The 20081-nt window shown below is 37.2% G+C and overlaps 1 protein-coding gene across 1 annotated transcript in view; it reads right to left on the minus strand.

Moving 5' to 3' along the window:
• Positions 1-4123: 4123 nt before the first annotated feature.
• The window catches only part of DDX1 (DEAD-box helicase 1), a 37357-nt gene continuing 21399 nt past the window's right edge, over positions 4124-20081 (minus strand). Inside the window, exons 15-26 of the mRNA XM_032294079.1 lie at positions 18651-18749; positions 17719-17808; positions 14960-15148; positions 14236-14287; positions 11748-11894; positions 8076-8167; positions 6718-6790; positions 6524-6596; positions 6399-6441; positions 5550-5645; positions 5126-5246; positions 4124-4449 (exon numbers count right to left, since the gene is read on the minus strand). Coding sequence (XP_032149970.1) covers positions 4319-4449; positions 5126-5246; positions 5550-5645; positions 6399-6441; positions 6524-6596; positions 6718-6790; positions 8076-8167; positions 11748-11894; positions 14236-14287; positions 14960-15148; positions 17719-17808; positions 18651-18749 — 1206 coding nt within the window. The 3' untranslated portion in view covers positions 4124-4318. The remainder of the gene's footprint in view (positions 4450-5125; positions 5247-5549; positions 5646-6398; positions 6442-6523; positions 6597-6717; positions 6791-8075; positions 8168-11747; positions 11895-14235; positions 14288-14959; positions 15149-17718; positions 17809-18650; positions 18750-20081) is intronic.

Raw genomic sequence — 20081 nt, forward strand, 5'->3', positions numbered from 1 at the left:
ACACATATTCCTTTTTCCTCCCAAATAAACCCACTTAGAAAAAAGTCCTGGTAGTACTTTAGAAACTGTCAACATCTATAGGGAAATGATAACAATTACTGCAAGAGAACCTACCCAGGATCTCATTTTATATTTACCTATACCTTTTTGATATTTTACATATCTCATTCAAACTGAAATAAAGCGCATAGTTCCCTTTTAAGTCAGAACAAGGAGAAGAATGTGATTAAATAGCTTTGACCATTTGGAATTGGCCAGGAACCAACTTTTTTTTTTTTTTTTTTCAATCTGGGCAGTTCAGTCATTGCCACACGCACTTCTACCTTGAAAGACAAAAATTAGGAAATTTTAAAAGCCTGCAACCTTATTTAAAACAAGTCTAGGTCCTTGTTTATCTGATGATGGTGGGACCAGGAGTGGGAGGCAAGAGGAGGCAAGAAGTTGCGTGTAAGATGTGAGACTACCTCTACCGACCAGCACGCATTCACACACCATATGAAGAGACGTCATGAAATCACACTTTAAGTGCAACAAGCTATGTTTCAGTTTGTAAAATAAATTGTACAGACTTCTTCCTATATTGTCAGTGCTCATGTCAACCAGCACAACCCTTTCAGAAAGCAATCTGATGACTCTGAAAAATGTTCATAATGTTGACTCTTTAATTCAATAATCCAATTTCTAGGAATCTCGTTTAAAAAAATTCAAAAGACAGAAGATGCTCACTGCATTCAGTGTAGCACAAAAAACTGTAACTTCTATAAATACAGCACACATGCCCCTCATCTACTATTTTGCTGAATGTGTAATATGATCCTGAATGATGTGAATTATCTTCACCATTTTCATAAAGAAATCAAAGCTTAAAGACCTTGTCTCCTGTCACATTTCTAGGAGGAGTAGAGCCAGATTCAAATCCAAGGCTAATATTATAAAGTTCACATCCTTTCCAACTCCCCTCAATGCTCATGAGCAGTAAGTGCAATGGTTCCACAAACAATAGTACATTCAATGCATTATGTAGCTGCTAAAGTATTTATAAGAAAAATGTTAAATAAAAATACAGAATCATATATAGATCAAAACAGTTACAGAAAAAAGAAACGAACCAAAATGTTAGCGATGACTTTCTTTGGAAGTGGGACTATAAATAAAAAGAAAGGAGGAGTGGGGACTCCGCTAGTCTAAAATTTCCATGTATCTAACAGGAAAAGATACGTTAAGAATGAGGTATAAATTAGCCACGCGTGCTGGAGCAGGCCTATAGTCCCAGCTGCTCAGGAGGCTGAGGTGGGAGGATAGCTTGAGGCCAGGAGGCAGAAGCTGCAGTGAGCCACGATCATGCCACTGCATTCTAGCCTGGGCAACAGAGACCCTGTCTCAAAAAAAACAAAAAGAAAAAAAAGAACGAGATACAGAAAGGTTTTAGCAATTTCATAGCTAAGACCACTAGTTAGAATCCTTTAGAATCAATTCTCTTAAGGCAAACATCCTGAGACATGAAAGCATTTGGTCCCTTTATTTGGTTTTCTATGCTCTCTTAAATAAAATATAACTTGTGCTTAAATGAGTCCATCCTAGCAAGGGACTCAAGTTAGCAATACAGGAAAGACATAAACCTGAGTCAGAGCAGAACACTTAGTTTTATTAAGATTTGAATAGCCTCTTCCCTAAACCACTTCAGTCATTATGAAAGTAAAGTTCTAGCAATCAAAGCTTGAAGGTGGCTTTGAAGAGAATGAACAGTGAATGGAAGGCTAGATTGGGAATAAGAAGGAATGCGCCGAGGCTCCTAAGATCTTGGGCCACGTCTATTGGGTGTTGAAGCTGGGGCAAGTCTTGGCCTTTCTGTTTAGAGGTAAGATTGACATACAACTATATACACCAGATCTGTGAGTACACTTCAGATCCCTGCACTAGAGAATGGACAAGTAGAAGCTCTGAATCAGAAATACTATCATATGAAGGTTAATATTTAGCATTTACTGGACTTGGAAGGGCCTCTAGTGTTTTATATATTAGTTGAGATAGAGGCTAAAGTTCTGTAACAAAGAGCCCTAAACATGAGCAGCTCAGATAACATCAAGTTATTATAACAGGCAGTTCAGAGAGGGTGGGCAGCTTTCTTTTTCAAGGCCACCAGGTACCTCTGTCTTGTTGTTCTGTCACTCCCCAAGTATTACACTTTTCTAATGGTGGCAGTGGGGTCACTAATACCACATCCAAGTCCCAGCCTGAGAGAAGGGACAAGGTGAGCAGGGCGAGGCCTAGAAGTTGTACACATCACTTTGACTCATACCCCGCTGACCAGAGCCTGGGAAAGGCAATCCTGAAGGAGGCAGGCAATTAGCATCTCTCAGGCTCACTGACCACATCTCTACCAGACTTTTAAGAGTTACTTGCATTCTTGGCATTAATACAGTGGCCTGAAGGAATTAGCATCTGGATGCAAGACTAAGAGTAAAAGGAAGAATTAATGGTGATGTAGGTAGGAAAAAAGAGCAAGTCAGGTCTCCAAGCAACCCTTCTGCTGGTCTGGTTACATGTGGCTTCTTCGTTTGAAAACTCTTGTTCCCTGGGTAATTCCAGTTGGACAGTAAGTAATTAAAGAGGAAAAACATCCCCACCATTGCTAAGCTCTCTGGCATTCCTCTCTGGCCTCGCAATTTGGACCTGAGGATCATCCTCGAAAGGTAGCCAGTCCAAGAGTAAAACCTGAAACTGAAGAAACCTAAGTTCTGTCTCCAGTTCTACCCACCAGGCCGTGCGAATGTACTTCGTCTAAACTCAGCTTTCTCATAAAACAAGGGTGTGAACGAGGTGATTAGAAAGATCATTTCCACTCTAACATTTAAATGATCTGAAATTCAGTCTTCTCTTTGCTGTCACGTCAATAAAGCAGTGATTAATGTGTGTGAAGGTGCACAGAGCCGTCATCACACAGCTCTGAGCTTGGTTGTAGTAGTTCTTGGATATCTCCAAAGCAAATGGTCTAGAGATAAGTGAAAGAATGGTATCCTCAGAATCATTTCACACAAACTCTAAACTCGGATATATGAGATAATGGTTTTCTCACTACAGCTTTTATCTGTTTACATATCGTGTTTCACTCAAGGTTTTTCAATGCTAAAAGGTTTGAAAACCATCATACAAGAAATTATAACACCCTGTGCTCTTAAAGGAAACTATCGGACAAGAGTAGTTTCCCCCAAAAAACTACCTTATAGGCTAAGAGTCAAAAGGCACAACAGAACAATTCAATTACAGTTTTAAATTTTCACTTTTTTCTTCTGATATTTAAGGCAAGAGCCAAATAAGAAAATATATTCCAGAACCAGACATGGTGGCTCACGCCTATAATCCCAGCAGTTTCAGAGGCCAAGGTGGTTAGATGGCTTGAGCTCAGGAGTTTGAGACCCACCTGGGCAACATGGTAAAACCCTGCCTCTATTTTTATAGAGAAAAATATAGACAAAATACATAAAAATACAAAAATATTAGCCAGGTATGGTGGCACGTGCCTGTAGTCCCAGCTACCTGGGGGGCTGAGGCGAGAGGATTGCTTAAGCCTGGGAGGTTGAGGTTGCAGTGAGCTGTGTACATGCCACTGCACTACAGCCTGGGTGACAAAGCAAGACCCTGTCTCAAAAAAAGAAAAAAGAAAAAAAAAAAAAAACCTCAGTTTAAGTTTGATTTGAAGACTTGGATGGACAGTAGATTAGTTCTACTTGAATGAATATGCATCATCTGGAAAGAAAGGTTCATAAAAAGAAGATACATCTTCACTGTCACCATCACACCAGTCATCAGTCCTTAGACACAGAACCTTTACCGACTCCCTGAAAACTTCCATGCTTCCAGACTAACCAAGAAGTTCTTCTACACTGGGATCATCCAATTTTCCTTCATGTTCCAACTCTCCTCTAGCTTCAAAATACACATAGACAACCTTAACCATCTGAAAATCTACTTTTAGAATATTCCCTAGTGGTTCCACATAAGTCCTCTGCCAGATTCACAAACCCATAAATTCTATTTCATAAGCCCATAGTGTTCTTAAAAAAGAAACAGAAAAAAAATATATCAATATAACTTTAAAATAAAACACAAACCTTCATGAAAATATAGTCATCAAATTTATTTTCATTGGGATGCCATTTTTTGAAGAATTCCTAAGACTAATGTTTCTTGACATGCAAGAGTTAGCATTAATAGCTTACGTTACTATAAATACTGCTGCTTGGAAGCAGTACAACTGTTTTAGAGTTTTAAGACTACAGACTTTCATTACTCAAATCTTGTTCAGTAAATGTAAAAATCAGAAGGTTCTGAACAGCTGGTTAGGAAGGTAGCCAAGATGCAGGAAAGATGTCTGCGCCTCCTTTTCAAGGGCAGCCAACTCTTGAACAGTAGGTGCCAAAATATCCACATGGCCTTTATAGCTTCCACCTGCATCACACACAAATAACAAAGTAATGTAAATGACATGCTTGAAATAACTTGTCAGCAATACTTTGGCTCAATTATATCACTTTAAACATTGCTTGTAGCAATAAAATGTACTACTGGGCAAGTTATCTCCAGAACTTTGACTTTTACAAATGTTAAATCAATTATTTCAATATAAATAAATGCTTAGGGCTCACTAACAGCTGTTCCAATACCTCTACCCACCCTTGGCTTGGAAACAACTAGTTAGGCCTGAGTCTTACAATTTTTCAGGAACAAGCTAACAAAAGGGCATCCCAGGCAGAGGAAATAATATGCTGAATTACCACTTGAATTAAGGCAGAGGAAATAATATGCTGAATTACCACTTAAGTCAAAGGCTTCTGATTCCTTGTTCAAAATCATCTATTATACTCTTGTTTTCTAATAATTCCACAAAATGTTCAATTACTTTTATGATATTAACACTTCAAGAGAAATAGTTAAGGTGAAGTCTTTCATTCACATAAAGATAACACAATTGAAAAATGCTACACAGGCAGGTATGGACAAAGTATTAGGAGTGTAATAAGGAGGGAATAGCTCTTAACCTAATAATATGAAATTACTGCCTTCCTGAAGCTCAAAACAGGTACATTTATATTTAAAATAGATTTTAAAATAATTCAAAGCTTACCACCAGCCGCCCTCTTTTGACCATAGGTAACTTTCCCATCAAATTCATCCAGGGGTACCTTTATATCTGGCTCAACCTGAGAAATGGTACAGTTCAGGTGTTCTTCTATCTCAGACAGTAACTAAGTAAGTAAGGGAGAGAAAATTTTCAGATAAAAATTTAATTTAGAAAGAGCTGTATTTTAACAGCATTAAATAAAACTAGAAAGGCTAGAATGCTTGGTATAAATGAAGTCAGATTTCTGAAGAGAGAAATTCACAACTTACAATTAACAAAGTACAGATAACAGTATAAACAATTATGATCCCTCATAAGTGACAAATAGATAAAAACCAAGATAGAATTTTCGAAGATGAATGCTGTCTATTTCACACATAATGTAACGTTTTAATACATTACGTGTGAGCCTTACTCGAAGTCTTACCTGCATCTCGTTGTACCATATGGTGCAGCCTCCATCTTCCTTGAGTCTTGTATTATAACACCCTTTTCCACGGCTGCTACATACATGGTACCAAACCTAAATTCAAAAAGGAAAGAATATTAACATGCATGGAGATAGATTCATGCTGAATAACTTATACTAAATTTGTTTTTAAGTAGTTTCTGTCCTCAAGGCACTAGAAAAATAGATTATAGGTATGTTATATTATCTAATTACTACTACTATTCAGTAGCTCATTAAGTAAATAGGTCTTCTGAAAAAGTTCTTTTTTGAGAATAATCCAAAAGTTTTCCTAAAATGGGTGTCAGATATCAAAAGGAATTCTCACATAAAAGGATGAAAAAATACTGAAGCATGCTACGTCAAGAATTAACATAAAAAATAAAGTTCAAAAGAAAATAAGTTCAAACGTTTCATATAAGAGAATAATAAAGCAAATAACACAAAACATACAACTAGTAAATTTTGGCGATGAGTATATGGGAGCTCCTTATGAATACGACTTTTCTATAAATTTGTAATTATATAAAAATAAATCTCCATGAAAAGTCTTCCATGGTACCATGCCAGAATTTTTTTTTTTTTTTTTGGTAGAAATGACTACAATAAAGCTAGTAGGAAAAATGACATTTTGCATTTTTCCTTTCTAAATTTCACCCTATTATTTGTTCATTCAATGAATACAGAAAAAAAAGATGCCCTAAAAAGTTCATGTATATTCCATATGCAGCTGAATTAAATTTAAATGGGAAAATCAAACTGCTTTTATTTCCAACATCTAAAATCACAACACACACAATGAATATAATAGAGCACTACAAAGATTACCTTTTCTTTTTCTGTTGCCACCAGGGAAATTGCCAGACCCATCCTGAAAGATGTTAAAAGCCTTCTATTAGACTTTATTCCCAAAGCATAGAAACTTAAAAATGGGGGAAAAATTACAGAAGTACCTTTCAGCTCTTCCTACTCTGCCAATTCGATGTACGTAGTTTTGCTTTTCATCAGGCAGAGTGACATTTATAACTGTAAATAAAAACAATTATGAACAATTATCATTAGTTTCTAATTTTTTTCAAACATACTAGAAGGCTTTACTTTAGGTTCCATAACAATCACACTGCAGGCATAAAAAGCTGCTATTTACCATAAGGAACACCATGGATATCAATTCCTCTAGCAGCTACATCTGTGCAAATCAAGAATCTTACATCTCCTTTCTAAAGAGAACAGAGAAGAGAGAAAGGAGTTTGTTAGCACATACACTAACAAATAAAAACAAATGCTATCCCTCCACTAAAGGAGACCTCTAAAAACTCAAATGGAGATACTCATAATTTACTGGACCAAGTCTTGAAGTTTTATGTCACAATCTGCTAAAACATGACATTTAGGGTGATTAAACCAGAAATTGGGTTCATTTTTGCTTTTCTTTTACTACTCAAAGATATTAAACCATTGCTAAAACTTGGCTTAATCTTTAGAAGAATCTTTAGAAACTGAAGAGAAAGATAAAACAGAACAAAATTTATAGATGTAAGCATTATCTTTACTCTTATATTCAAATAAATCCAGAATACTAGATATTTTACCTAGAGGCTACACTTTTTGTAACAGACAAAATTCTCAAGAGGAGGAAATGAGGGTAGGCCCCTGGTGCTCACCAAGAAATACAAATTAGCCGTTAGATGTAATTTGTGCCTCAAAGCACATAAAAATTAGAGATTTGGGGGAGGGAAGAAGGGTAGACTGACTTATGGTCCAGAAAAATGCCCATGCTAGAGAAAGGTAGCACACAAACTAAAGCAAGACCATGTGATATGTTTTCAGATCCACATCAATTATGCCCAGCACAGAAACAGAATCCAAAGTTCTTGAACCCAATACTTCCCACCCTTTTTCTTAGAAAACGATACCTGTACTATACACTGGGGTCTATTAAATTAATGAGTCTGTTTGCAGGTAGAGAGGTTACTGACCTTTATGGTTCTAAAGGCTCAAAGTTCTAAATGGCTCAAGACCAACCCACCTACACCAAGAGCTATATGACCCATTCATGTGCTGCAAGCACGTAACTGGGAAGGTCCGCCCCAAACAGTATCAAAATATTTTTAATTCTATATAACCATATTCTGATATCTGTCTTAATTAACCTACAAAGTAAGTTCCTTATGGCTCTTGCTGTAGACTATTTTTTAGGGCTTATAGACATGGCTTAATTATCCAATACTTGTCCTAAAAATATATACCTGAAATAATTTAACAAAAATTTCTCAAATTGAAAATTCTTGTTATAGTAGTGTTTTGTTGATAGAGAATGTGTAATTTACCATTTGGGTGTCAACAATGACTAATCCCTGTCATGAGGAACACACATTAGTTAGGGTACAAACATTTTGAAATTTCTAGGACAATAATTGCTTTAACAGTATTAACTGGAAATGCTTAAAACTAGCTACAATGCCCCCTTAAGTATTAAGGAAACAATGAACTATATATCAGTACCTTAAATCTTTCCAAGTTTTGCTTTCTCTCATGAGGCTTTCTGTCACCATGAAGGCAAACACACGAGAACTGGTGTCCTTTTTTATCAGGTCCTAGTGAAAAGCACATTAAGCTTTTAACCTGGGGAAATCTTCTGCATAAGACTATGTAAAAAAAAGCCAATAAAATTGAGACTACAATAGTACCACACAATTCCATAAAAATCTATCCCCCAACTTGCTATAAACCTTGGTTAACACAATTTCTGTCACAAATGAAGTACCATTAAGATGAACTCTATGGAGCTTTAAAGTTGTCTTGCTTTTAAGGACATCTTAAGTCACCCTTCCCAATCTGCAGGAGGAGTGGATCAAGCAGTATGCTAATGAAAATGCATATGTGTACACCAGGATCCTCACTACTCCGCAAAAAGCTGACTCAAAAAGTAGGCAAAGAGATCATTCTTGGAGGAACCAAAATTAAGCATCATAAAGTTAATGACCTTCCTAAAAGGCCATGCCCATAAGCCTGCTCTCTTCTCAAGGTATTTTAAGCAATGTTGTTATCTAGTTTCAAGGCCACAGAAGATTCAAAGCGGCAAACTAAAGATGGAGAGGTGCTATTTTAGAGGCAGGTATAGTCATAGCCAATCCCCCAAAAGAAAACTCTTCAAGTACACGCAGTAACAAAGAGTAACCACTAGGAGGTAACCAAATAACAATTATGCCACTTAACTATTCTTCAAAGTAAATTAAGTTCAATAAGCATACTTGAGAGTTCAAGGAAACAATACATTTTGAAAGGAATCTATTCAAAACGACTAACACAAAAATTAATTACGCAGAGGTGATATAACAGCCAACCAGAACTTATAGAGGCATACAGCTGAGATTTTATTGCATTCTGAATTCAAGTGGTTTAGGGAAGTATTGTATGCACATTCCAACTCTGCTGTTAGGGTACCTGTGGAGGGGGCAGAGATCCTTTAATCCCTTCTTTTAAACCCCTGTAATCTGGCATATATTGTGTTTGAGTGTTAGTAATGGTGTGGTAAACTTGCTTTCTAGGCAGAGGTAACATCCACATCCTAGGATAAAAGTAACTAAGGGATATTACTACTTGATCAATAGTACTCCTTAATACACATTCAACTCCTCCATTCAAAAAATACACAGGAAGAAAATATGTACTACAAAACAGTCACTATAACAGTCAAGCAAGTCCCTTTGCCAGGAGTTCAAGAAAAAACGTGTTACTTAACTGGTCACTATAATAAACAGTATAATGTTTCTTTACATGACTATTAGTTCAAATTTCTAAATTGTTCAAATTTTCTATATCCTTTTGAGTTTTCTGTCTCCTTGATGTACATCAGTTATAACCAGATGTGTTAGTCTTTCCCCACTGCAGTAATGGGATTTGTATGTTACCTCGTATATCCGCCAATTTTTACTTTTTATATTTTTTCCAATATTTATGATTTTAAACATGTAGCAACACTGAAATAATTTTAAGACGGAACAGCTGTATACCCACCACCTAGATTCAACAATTAACATTTTACTACACTTGCTTTAACCACATCTCCACCTACACCTGCATGCAACCATCATCTCATCTTCGTATTTTTGTACATCTCAATGTAAATTGCAGACATCATACGCAGTTCAGCATGCATATAATTAACTAGAATTCAATATTTGTTTAGGTTTTTTTGAGGTAAAAGTTGTGTTGAACAAAATCTACAAATCTTAAGTAGATTTGTTGAGGAAGTCCCACTAAGATACAGATCATTATCACCCCCAAAAATACCCTCATATGCTTTCCCAGCCTATCCCCACTGCCACCCTGCTACTGTTCTGATATTTTTTCCACCATAGATTAGTTTTGACTTTTAAAAAATTTCACATGGAATCATACAGTGCATACTCTTGTGTAAGAATTCTTTCATTTGGCATACAGTTTCTGGGATTCATCTATGGCTGCTGTGTCTACTCAGCAAGGAAAAGTCTGTTCCTTTTCACCGCTGAGTAGTATTCCACTGTATAAGTATTTCACACTTTTTCTCCTACTGATGGACACTTAGTGGGTTCTCCGTTTTAGAATATTATAAATAAAGCTGCTATGGCCATTCTAGCACCCATCTTTTTGTCAATATGTGTTTTCACTTATCCTGGGTAAATAGGAGTCGAATTGATAGGCAATAAGATAGCATGTTTAACTTCAGAAAAGACTGCAAGACCCTTTACTAAAGTGGTCATACCATTTTATATTCTACCAACTGTATGCAGTTGCTCCATAGGCAAAATTTGGTGTTGTATTTTTAGTTTAGCATGTACAATGGTATTATAGTCATTTTATTTTGCATTTCCATAACAACTGATTGAGAATTTTTCCATGTTGGTTTATGATATGGTTTGGCCGGGTCCCCACCCAAATCTCATCTTGAATTGTAGTTCCCATAATCCCCACATGTAGTTGGGACCTGGTGGGAGATAAGTGAATCATGGGGGTGGTTGATTGAGAATTTTTCCATGTTGGTTTATGATATGGTTTGGCTGGGTCCCCACCCAAATCTCATCTTGAATTGTAGTTCCCATAATCCCCACATGTGGGTGGGACCTGGTGGGAGATAAGTGAATCATGGGGGTGGTTACCCTCATGCTGTTCTCGTGATGGTGAGTGAATTCTCATGAAATTTGATTATTTTATAAGGGGTTTTTCCTGCATTGCTCAGCACTTCTCCTTCCTGCCGCCATGTGAAGAAGGGCATGTTTGCTTCCCCTTCTGCTATGGTTTTAAGTTTCCTGAGTCCTCCCCAGACCTGCAGAACTGTGAATCAATTAAACTTCTTTCCTTTACAAACTGCCCAGTCTCAGGCAGTTCTTCATAGCAGCATAAGAACAGACTAATACAGTTTACATACTCAAAGTTATAAGAAGCATAAAATTTGAACCCTTATAATTTTATTGTAGCTTGGATATTTTATTACATAGTGAACATTTCTAGTAATATTTCTCTTAAAGTCTATTACATCTCTTATTAATATAGCTAGACTGGCTTTCTTCTGGTTAATATTTTAGCTGACACATGTATAATATTTTTTCATTCCTTTCCTTTCCATTTTTCCGTGTCTTCAGATTTTGGGTATGTTCCATGTAAATAGCATATTGCTAGACTTCATCCAGGCTAACAATCTATGCCTTATAACAGAAGACTTTGTTCACTGATACAGCATTTACTCATACATTCAGATTTTTCCAACATTGATCTTATTCTATAATTTCTAACCATAATTATTCTCATTTTATTCTCCTTCCTTTCTTGCTCTTGTTTAGGGTTTTCTTTTCTTCATTCTCTTTTTCCACATTTACTGGTTGAAAAGATAAACATTCTATTACTTCAGTGATCACATTTAAAATTTAAAATTAATAAATATCTTTCTTCCAAATGATATAAAGCTCTTAGAATGCTGTGATTCAAGTTCACTGTAATGAAAATGTACCTATGTGGAAAATTCTCTCTTGTTTTTCCTAGGGCTTATCATATGGAAAAGTACTGAATAAGCATACTTACAATATGCCATCACTGCTTTAAATTCTGTGCATGTATTCTAGATTGCATCAACATGAGATTAATAATCTATTACAAGAGGAAATAAACACAATTTATTTCAAGTGAGAAAAAAATTACCTCCTCCTTGTTGCATAAAGTATTGCTCCAAGTTATCACAGTCAATTTTGGTTCTACAGAAGATAATTGCTTGATCCATCTTATGTTCCTTGATTGCCCGGACAGCATACTCCCCCTTGAGGATTTTAATAGCTTCAGACCACATCTCTTGAGTACCATAACAACAACAAAAACCAACAGAATTTCAATCTGAATTTGTCATGAATACACCTAATTATAGTCACAGACTGCTTGATTTTCCTAAAAAAAAGTCTGTTTTAATAAAAGTATTATATATAGACAAGGACAAGAAGTAATAAGATAGAGTGAAACAGTGAGTTAATCCATTCATTCATTTAATTTGTTTCTGTTAATGTTTTTATGCTACTTTATGTGGTATACAAATACCCACAACCATACCTCTTATGAGGGGACACACACATACACACATACAAATTAAGAGAAATACATACAGCAAAACCATTCTTATCTCTCATGAAGAACAAATCATATTCTGCCTTGCATGAACTTCCCTAAATGCTCAACAAATGCTTTATACAATTATTTTAACTCCTTTTAAATAATTAATGTACTCTAAATCAATCTAAATACCAGAAAGTTCATACTTCACTTTACAAAGTAAAAACCTTAACACAAAAATCTAGTAATTTCTTAGTCTCCACCTCCAACTCTATTTTTCAGTGTGAAGCTGTATTATAATTGTTACTCCTCAACCACTAAATGTAAGACTTTCATTTTGTGACCCAACATAGAAGGTCTCTCTGATCATCTCTACTTGTAGTCTAAGCTAAGCAAAACTTTTGCATGAAAAATATAAGAAACAAGAAAATGTGGAATTTTATAAAATGTATTCTCAAACAGTGGGACGACAGAGAGTATCTCTGCTCTCCTCCAACTATAAGGATAACTAAATATATATCTTGTTAATTTAGAGCTACACATAAAACTGAGTTCAAAGGAATTCTCTTTAATCAAGATTTCAGATAATTCACCTTTTTGATATAGTTAAAAACCTGCCAGTGAATTCAACCATGAAGCAAATACAGTCGGATCCTCACCAATGAATAATCTACCCAAGCCATCTGACATCAGACATACAGCTTAATGGATTAAAGATCCATTCTTCTAGGTTTTCTAAGCACCATCCTTGTATCATGATGTACCTTCCTATATTTTCAAAACACTAACCTGAAACAAAGTGTCTCGGCTCTGCATAGAAGATTCTTCACTGAGGCAGAATTTAATGTTAGGCTTTTAAAAAATTGATAAATATTTAACGGTACAGATTTTCAGTTTAAGAAGATGAAAAAGCTCTGGAGATGGATAGTGGTAATGATTGTATAACAATATGAATGTACTTAATGCCAATGAACTGTACACTAACAGTTAAAATGCTAGGTTTTATGTTATGTATACGTTACCACACAATAAAAGTCAACAAACAACTATTTCAAAATCATTTCAGTATCTTTTACAAAGCTGTAGCTAAATAAATTCTTCTTTATTATGCAATATCCCTGATAGGAGGAACTTAGATGATATTTCTTCTGGAATTCAGGGTCAATATACAATAGTCTCGCTAGAAAAATTTGCTGGTTTCCTCTGATCAATGAGAATTCTATAATTAAAAATATCTGTGGCCATGCGCAGTGCCTCAAGCCTGTAATCTCAGCACTTTGGGAGGCGAAGGTGGGTGGATCATTTGAGATCAGGAGTTCAAGAGCAGCCTGGCCAACATGGGTGAAACCTCGTCTCTACTAAAAATACAAAAATTAGCTGGGTGGTAGTGGAGCGTGCATAATCCTAGCTAACTGGGAGGCCGAGGCAGGAGAATCACTTGAGCTGAGAGGGAGAGGTTGTGGTGAGCCAACATTGCACCACTGCATTCTAGTCTGGGTGACAGAGTTGAGACCCTGTCTCAAAAAAACAAAAATTTTCTGATTTAGATGCCAGGAGTCTAACATCTAAATTCAATAATTAAAGCCAGGCACAGTGGCTCATGTCTATAATCCCAACACTTTGGGAGGTCAAGGTGAGAGGATCACCTGAGGTCAGGAGTTCGAGACCAGCCTGGCCAACATGGTGAAACTCCATCTCTTCTAAAAGCAGAAAAAAAAAATTAGCTGGGCGTGGCAGGTGCCTGTAATCCCAGCTACTTGGGAGTCTGAGGCAGAATTCCTTGAACCCAAGTGGCAAAGGTTTCAGTGAGCCAAGATTGTGCCATTGCACTCCAGCCTGGGTGACAAGAGTGAGACTCTGTCTCAAAAAAAAAATAAATAAATAAAAACAAAAATAAATGAATAAATTCAATGATTCCTATTCCTCTAAATTGACTAGTATCAGCTTTTTCCCCATTTCTATTATTTTTGTTGCTTATATTTTCAAATTTCCTGTTCTAATTTTGCAGTTCATTTCACATCCTTCATGAGAATAGGTATATAAATTTCATTTTCAAAATCTTTCAACAAGTTTGATTCTTTGAACTTACCTGGACTATTAGCACCAGGTCTTGTGTTATCTTTTGCATGTACATCATCAGTCTATCAAAAGCAAGAAATAAAAATGGGATAGAGGACAGGTTAAATAATGATTCAGAACAGATGCTGTTTTTGAAAAGGGAGAACTGTATTTCTCTTTAGACTGCATTTCATATGCATGTCTTTATAATGTAATCTGTAGGCAAAATCATTCTTCAGATTCAGAAAACCCTTCATTAACTATAGGTCTAAGACAATCACTTTTAAATGTAATAATAATAATGAAAATGCAGTTTTTACAATATTATATATTTCAAATAAACATAACCTTACTATATAAAGGTAAATCTAATCACAGTGAAGAAAATGAAAAGATGACCACATAAAATGGATTTTTAGAACAAGGTATATCAAGAGAACACAAATGAGGACTCCTACTAAAATACTACTAAAAACGGAAATCATTGTATCTGAAATTAGATGTATATGTATGTTATTTACTTATAAAAATTATATCAAGGAAGCTGATCACAAAAGTATTATTATGAAGAGAGGAAAATAAAAGATGGAGTCCATCATTTATTCAGTGCTTTTTAAAGGTCTAAGAGTCTACAATGTATTGGACTTTTCTTTAACACAATAACTGATTGCTTTAAGCATCACTAAGAACCCAAGGCTAAGCTAGTTTACAAATTGCTTTGTTCTACATAAGCGTTATTATTATAAACCACTTACTCTAATGTGGTTCTTTCCAAGCCTTTCCCAGAGTCTGTCAGTTTTGGGATTTACTGGGACAACAACATGGTGTACAGTGTCTGGAACAGAGTCTTCTCCTTTTAAGTCAACCCATGTAGGAAAATGCATTATCTTCTCAGACAGTTTCTTCACATCAAAAGAATGCAAAGTGGCAGAGCAAACAATCACCTAAGAGGAAACCCCAAACTGAGATGAACTTTTACAATAATAATTACTAAATCACAAATACTGATGTGAAACACAAAGTATGGTAACCTGGACTCCAAAGATATATTCAACACTTGACTCTACGTAGCGACAACTAGAGGTATGACTCTGAGCAGGTTAATCTCTCTAAGGTTCAGTCCCTTCACTGTCACATAGAAATCATGCCATCTCTTCCTCAAGTTCCTATAAAAACTAAGTAAAATGATGTCGTTTTTGAAAACCAAAAATCCTATGTTACTATTTATCCTCTTCACTCAAAAGCCCATCCTTCTTAAATGCTTCCTAAGAAAGAAGGATAAAGATAATAGCAGTATTTTAGGATATAACTAGAGAAGAAAACAATTTTTCAATAGCCGAGTTGTTTCCTTCAAACAGGAAGCAGTACCAATAATCTGGAATACAAACCTTAAATGTTCTACAGGACATAATAACTAAGAATTGTTACTTATAGTTTTCTACAACACCCAAGTAATTTCCTCAAATTTCCTTCTATTTCTAAAAGCAGCTTTTGAGTCTGTTACCTTTGAGTATATTATTTCAACCAGTAACAAAAAGAAAACATTTTACATGGTAGTAAACTTAATGAGAAGGCATCAAAAAAAAAAAAACAAAAAACCTTTGACTCCGCTCATTAGCATTAATGATGGCAGCGGCAGGCAATCTGGAGCAGCTGCTGCCATCAGGCTAGCTGCATGGGGAGGCACGAGCGGTGGCAGCAAGAGTGGCTGTGGGAGCTGCAGTGGTGGTGGTAGGTCCCCTGTGCCCTGTATCCCCAAGGCATCTGACTGTGCCACCCCATGACTGCGCCACCCCAACCCTCGCAAAGCTGGGCAGGACCCATTCCCAGGACCAGAGTATCAACCACTCTGGACCTTGGCCCCGTGTTGTGTTCCCACCTGCTGCCACTGCGGGAAGAGTGTGGAGAGGAGGCAGACAGTCCCCAGAGTCCACCCCTGGGAGGACCCCAGCTCCTGCCACGCTGGGAGCCACCTCAATGGGGCCAGGCCAAGTTGCCTACCAGAGAGGGAGCAGTGCAGTTGGGCACAGAGGGGCAGACAGAGAGGAGCCCCAAGATGGAGCTGGGCCCAGAGTGGTGCCATACTCCACGGAGTTGGTGGGAGCCAGGAGTAGGCAGGATCCCCAGTGTCCCAGGCATGGCTGCAGCCACCCAAGTTGTGGTTGCAGACCCAGGCATCTCTGCATTCTCGAGGGGGCCCTAAAAGGCCCTTCTTTCCCCCAACAGGTTCAGAGATGTCTGCTCCCACTGCCTGGCCTCTCCCTACTGTCACCAGCCACTCAGATCACAGAACAAAGTTAAGACTGAGCTTGGGCCTGTCACAACCCAGCTGGGTGTGCACACACTTGAGGCACCACTGATAAACCAGCCCATTGCCACCTTGGACCCCTCAAGACTGGGCGCCAACAAACATGGAGGAAGGCCAAGGCAGGCTGAGGATGGCCCAGTGCTGGCCTGCAAGTGGCCCTTGCAAGAACAGTCTGGGCACCATGAACAGCGGCAGGAGGCAGACAGGCTCCTGGGAGGAAAGGGGCTAGTTCCCAGTGGGGCCCCACCTTTAAACTGTGGAAGTCCTGAAGCCTGGGGGTCAGGCCACCAGTCCCACAGACTGGAGGGAAAACTTGTGGTGCTTTTCCCTGGGCTTGCCCATGTGCTAATCAGCACTCATTTCCTCCCCCTTTGAGGCCCATAAAAACACCAGACTCAGCCAGACTTGAGCAGAGGATGGAGAGACAATGGGGACATGACAGGACCACCAGCTGCCAAGAGGAGCTACCCTTTCTGCTGAGAGCTGCAGAAACAATGAAATGACCTGCCTGCAGGGAGGAGCTACCCACTCTAGGGCTCCTCTCTGCTGAAAGCTGAATGCTCAATGGGATGACCTATCTGCAGAGAGGAGCTTCCCACTCCAGGATCCCCTCTCTGCTAGGAGCTGAACTCTCATCGGGACACCCTGGCTGTGGAAAGGAGCTACCCACTATGGATCTCCTCTGAGCTGTTTTATTACTCAATAAAGCTCCTCTTTGACTTGTTCACCCTCCACTTTTCTGTGTCTCTCATTCTTCCTGGATGAGAACTTGGGACCCACTGAATGGCGAGGCCAAAAGTGCAGTAACTCAAACAGGGCTGAAACATGCCCCTTGTTCACCATGCTATGAATAATGAGAGAATGGTTCCAGCCAGGGAAGCTGCTTGCAGTGCACTTGGTTTAGCCACAGCCTCACAGACAGATGGAGCCCATGCCAGCTACCCACCCTGATGCAGCCAGTGTACCTGGCTGTGTGCAGTGGCCAGACCCCACATTTGCTCATACACCCCTCAATACTCTGTACCTGGCTCACCCTTGCCAGGCCAAGTGGGCAGAATGAGCCCAGTGGGCCAGAGCAAAACTCAGGCAAAGGCACCACTAGCCACAGAGGTTTCTAGCCATAAAAACAACCCCCACTAGGGTCCTGTAACATTAATACATAACAATTGTTTATATGTATTTTAGGATGCATTGGTAATTTTATACCTGAAGTCTTTTTCCATCAGAGGTAACCTGAGGAATCTGATTGTGCATCCTATTTATAAAATCAGAATAACCTTGAGAAAGAAGACCATCCTGCATGAGAAGCAAAGAATAAATTAAGTTTTTAATCAGTATAGAAAAAAAATAAGTTTCGATCACTATCAAAATCTTTTTTTCTAAATCAAACAAAATATAAGAAAATTCATACATATACATAGCCCTATATTTTCAAAATCATTTTGTTGGATATTTAAAGATAAATTATAAATTTAACTTCTTTGTGACTAAAATATGAAAAGATGACAATAAACAATCTAAAACCATAATCTAATAATCTAGAATGAAAATTCCAGTCAATAGCTTCTAACATATATCCTTCAACAGACTTTTTGTATAACAATTAAAAACCCTTAATGCTGAGGAACTAGTTAACCCAACTTGAAAATGATTTGGAAGTATGTCTAAGAGCCTCAAACACATTTATGTCTTTCCAGATGGTCTACATTTTGTATCTCTGACATAAGGAACAAATTTATAGTATGTAAAAAATGTATGTACAAACAAAGCTGGTTATTTGGAGAAAAAAATCAAACCTACCTATATACATAATAATAAGAGTAACTAAATATACCATGAAATAGCCGTATAATAGCCAGCCCACTAAACATAAACAATATTTATAAATTATTTAGCAACAATTACAGGAAATACTTATGATATTACATTTTTGCATTTTTTCCCAGATTCCTCATATTTTGATTTCAACTACATAAAATAATACATAAAAGAGTATATTAAAATACACCAAACTGATAACAATGATTATCTCTAGGTAGTAAGATCATGACTGAATTATATTTCTTCTTCGTTTTATATATTTTATCTTAAAAAATATAAGTACACTTTTTAAAAAGCATGATTATATTTCAACATACAGCTTCATCCAGGACCAGGAATCTGACTTGAGATAAGTTCAGCTTTCCAGTTGACACCAAGTCATCCAATCTTCCTGGAGTACCTACAACTATATCTACCTGAAAAATAGCAAAACAAGCACTTAATGAAAACTAAAGAAATACTGTAATTACCTTAAAACAGCAACCAATAACTGTCTCTTTTTTAATAAAAACATGCATTTTGAAGTAGTCAGTCAACTCTAAACTTATTTTTAAAAAAGGAGTTACAGATAATGCCGTATGTTAAACTTATACTTGGTTTCAAATTAATGTGAAGACTTTGGTATTTTGACCAAAATTGATTTTGACATCCTTAACTGATATACATTCTAATGTATAAAATTTGTATTTTCCAAGCAAAAATCAGATGAATTTACTGGAACTTAATGGAAAACCCAGAACTCAGGTCCCAGTTCTACCATTACTCAGCTCAACTTATTTAATCTCCTCTAGAATCGAATTCCCCATTTTTGAGTTGGGGAAATACCTTCACCTTTTCAAGATGGCTGTGATAATTAAGAGATAAGATGTATAAGGCACTAGATGCAGAGTGTCCTAGATGCTCAATAAATTTGGTTATTATTAACAATCATGGTGATCAGACTGTCTAGGAAAACAATAATAATTACTATTTGTCAAGCGCTTATAGTGAACAGGCACTCTGTGAATGTTTTATAAGCACACATTTTATTTCATGTTACCACTAAGGTAAATACTACTATAATTATTCCTATTCAGTGAGAAAACTGAAGTTTAGAATACTAAATAAAAAGTTTCAAACATATATAAAAGAGAGTAGTGAGCCTCTGTGCCAGTGCAAACAACTGACAACATTCTGCATTCTCTCACACATATCTTGTAGTCAAGCCCACAGGTATAGTGATTAGAAACATGGGTTTCAGAGTAAAGTTCTACCTATGAATTGTACCATCTTAGGCAAGTCACTTAATATTTGGTATGAAACCTCTTTCTAATCTGTAAAAATGGGGAAGACTACCATCTCAGAGGATTATTGTAAGAACTAAAAACATGTTATTTTAGCACAGTGCCTAAACCTTTTCTAGAAAGCAGTCAATAAAGATTAGGGTTTTTCTTTTTTTTTTGAGATGTAGTCTCCCTCTGTTTCCAGGTTGGAATGTATTGGTGCAAACTCAGCTTACTGCAATCTCCATCTCCTGGGATCAAGCGAGTCTTCCTGCCTCAGCCTCTTGAGTAGCTAGGATTACAGGTGCGTAACACCACACCCAGCTAATTTTTGTATTTTTAATAGAGATGGGGTTTCACCATATTGGTCAGGCTAGTCTCAAACTCCTGGCCCTGTGATCCAGCCACCTCGGCTTCCCAAAGTGCTGAGATTACAGGCATGAGCTGCTGCACTGGCCAAGATTGGGTATTTTTAAAGTGTGTATA

This window comes from Sapajus apella, unplaced genomic scaffold (genome assembly GCF_009761245.1).
Source record: "Sapajus apella isolate SASKATOON/1434 unplaced genomic scaffold, GSC_monkey_1.0 scaffold31, whole genome shotgun sequence".
Lineage (NCBI taxonomy): Eukaryota > Metazoa > Chordata > Mammalia > Primates > Cebidae > Sapajus > Sapajus apella.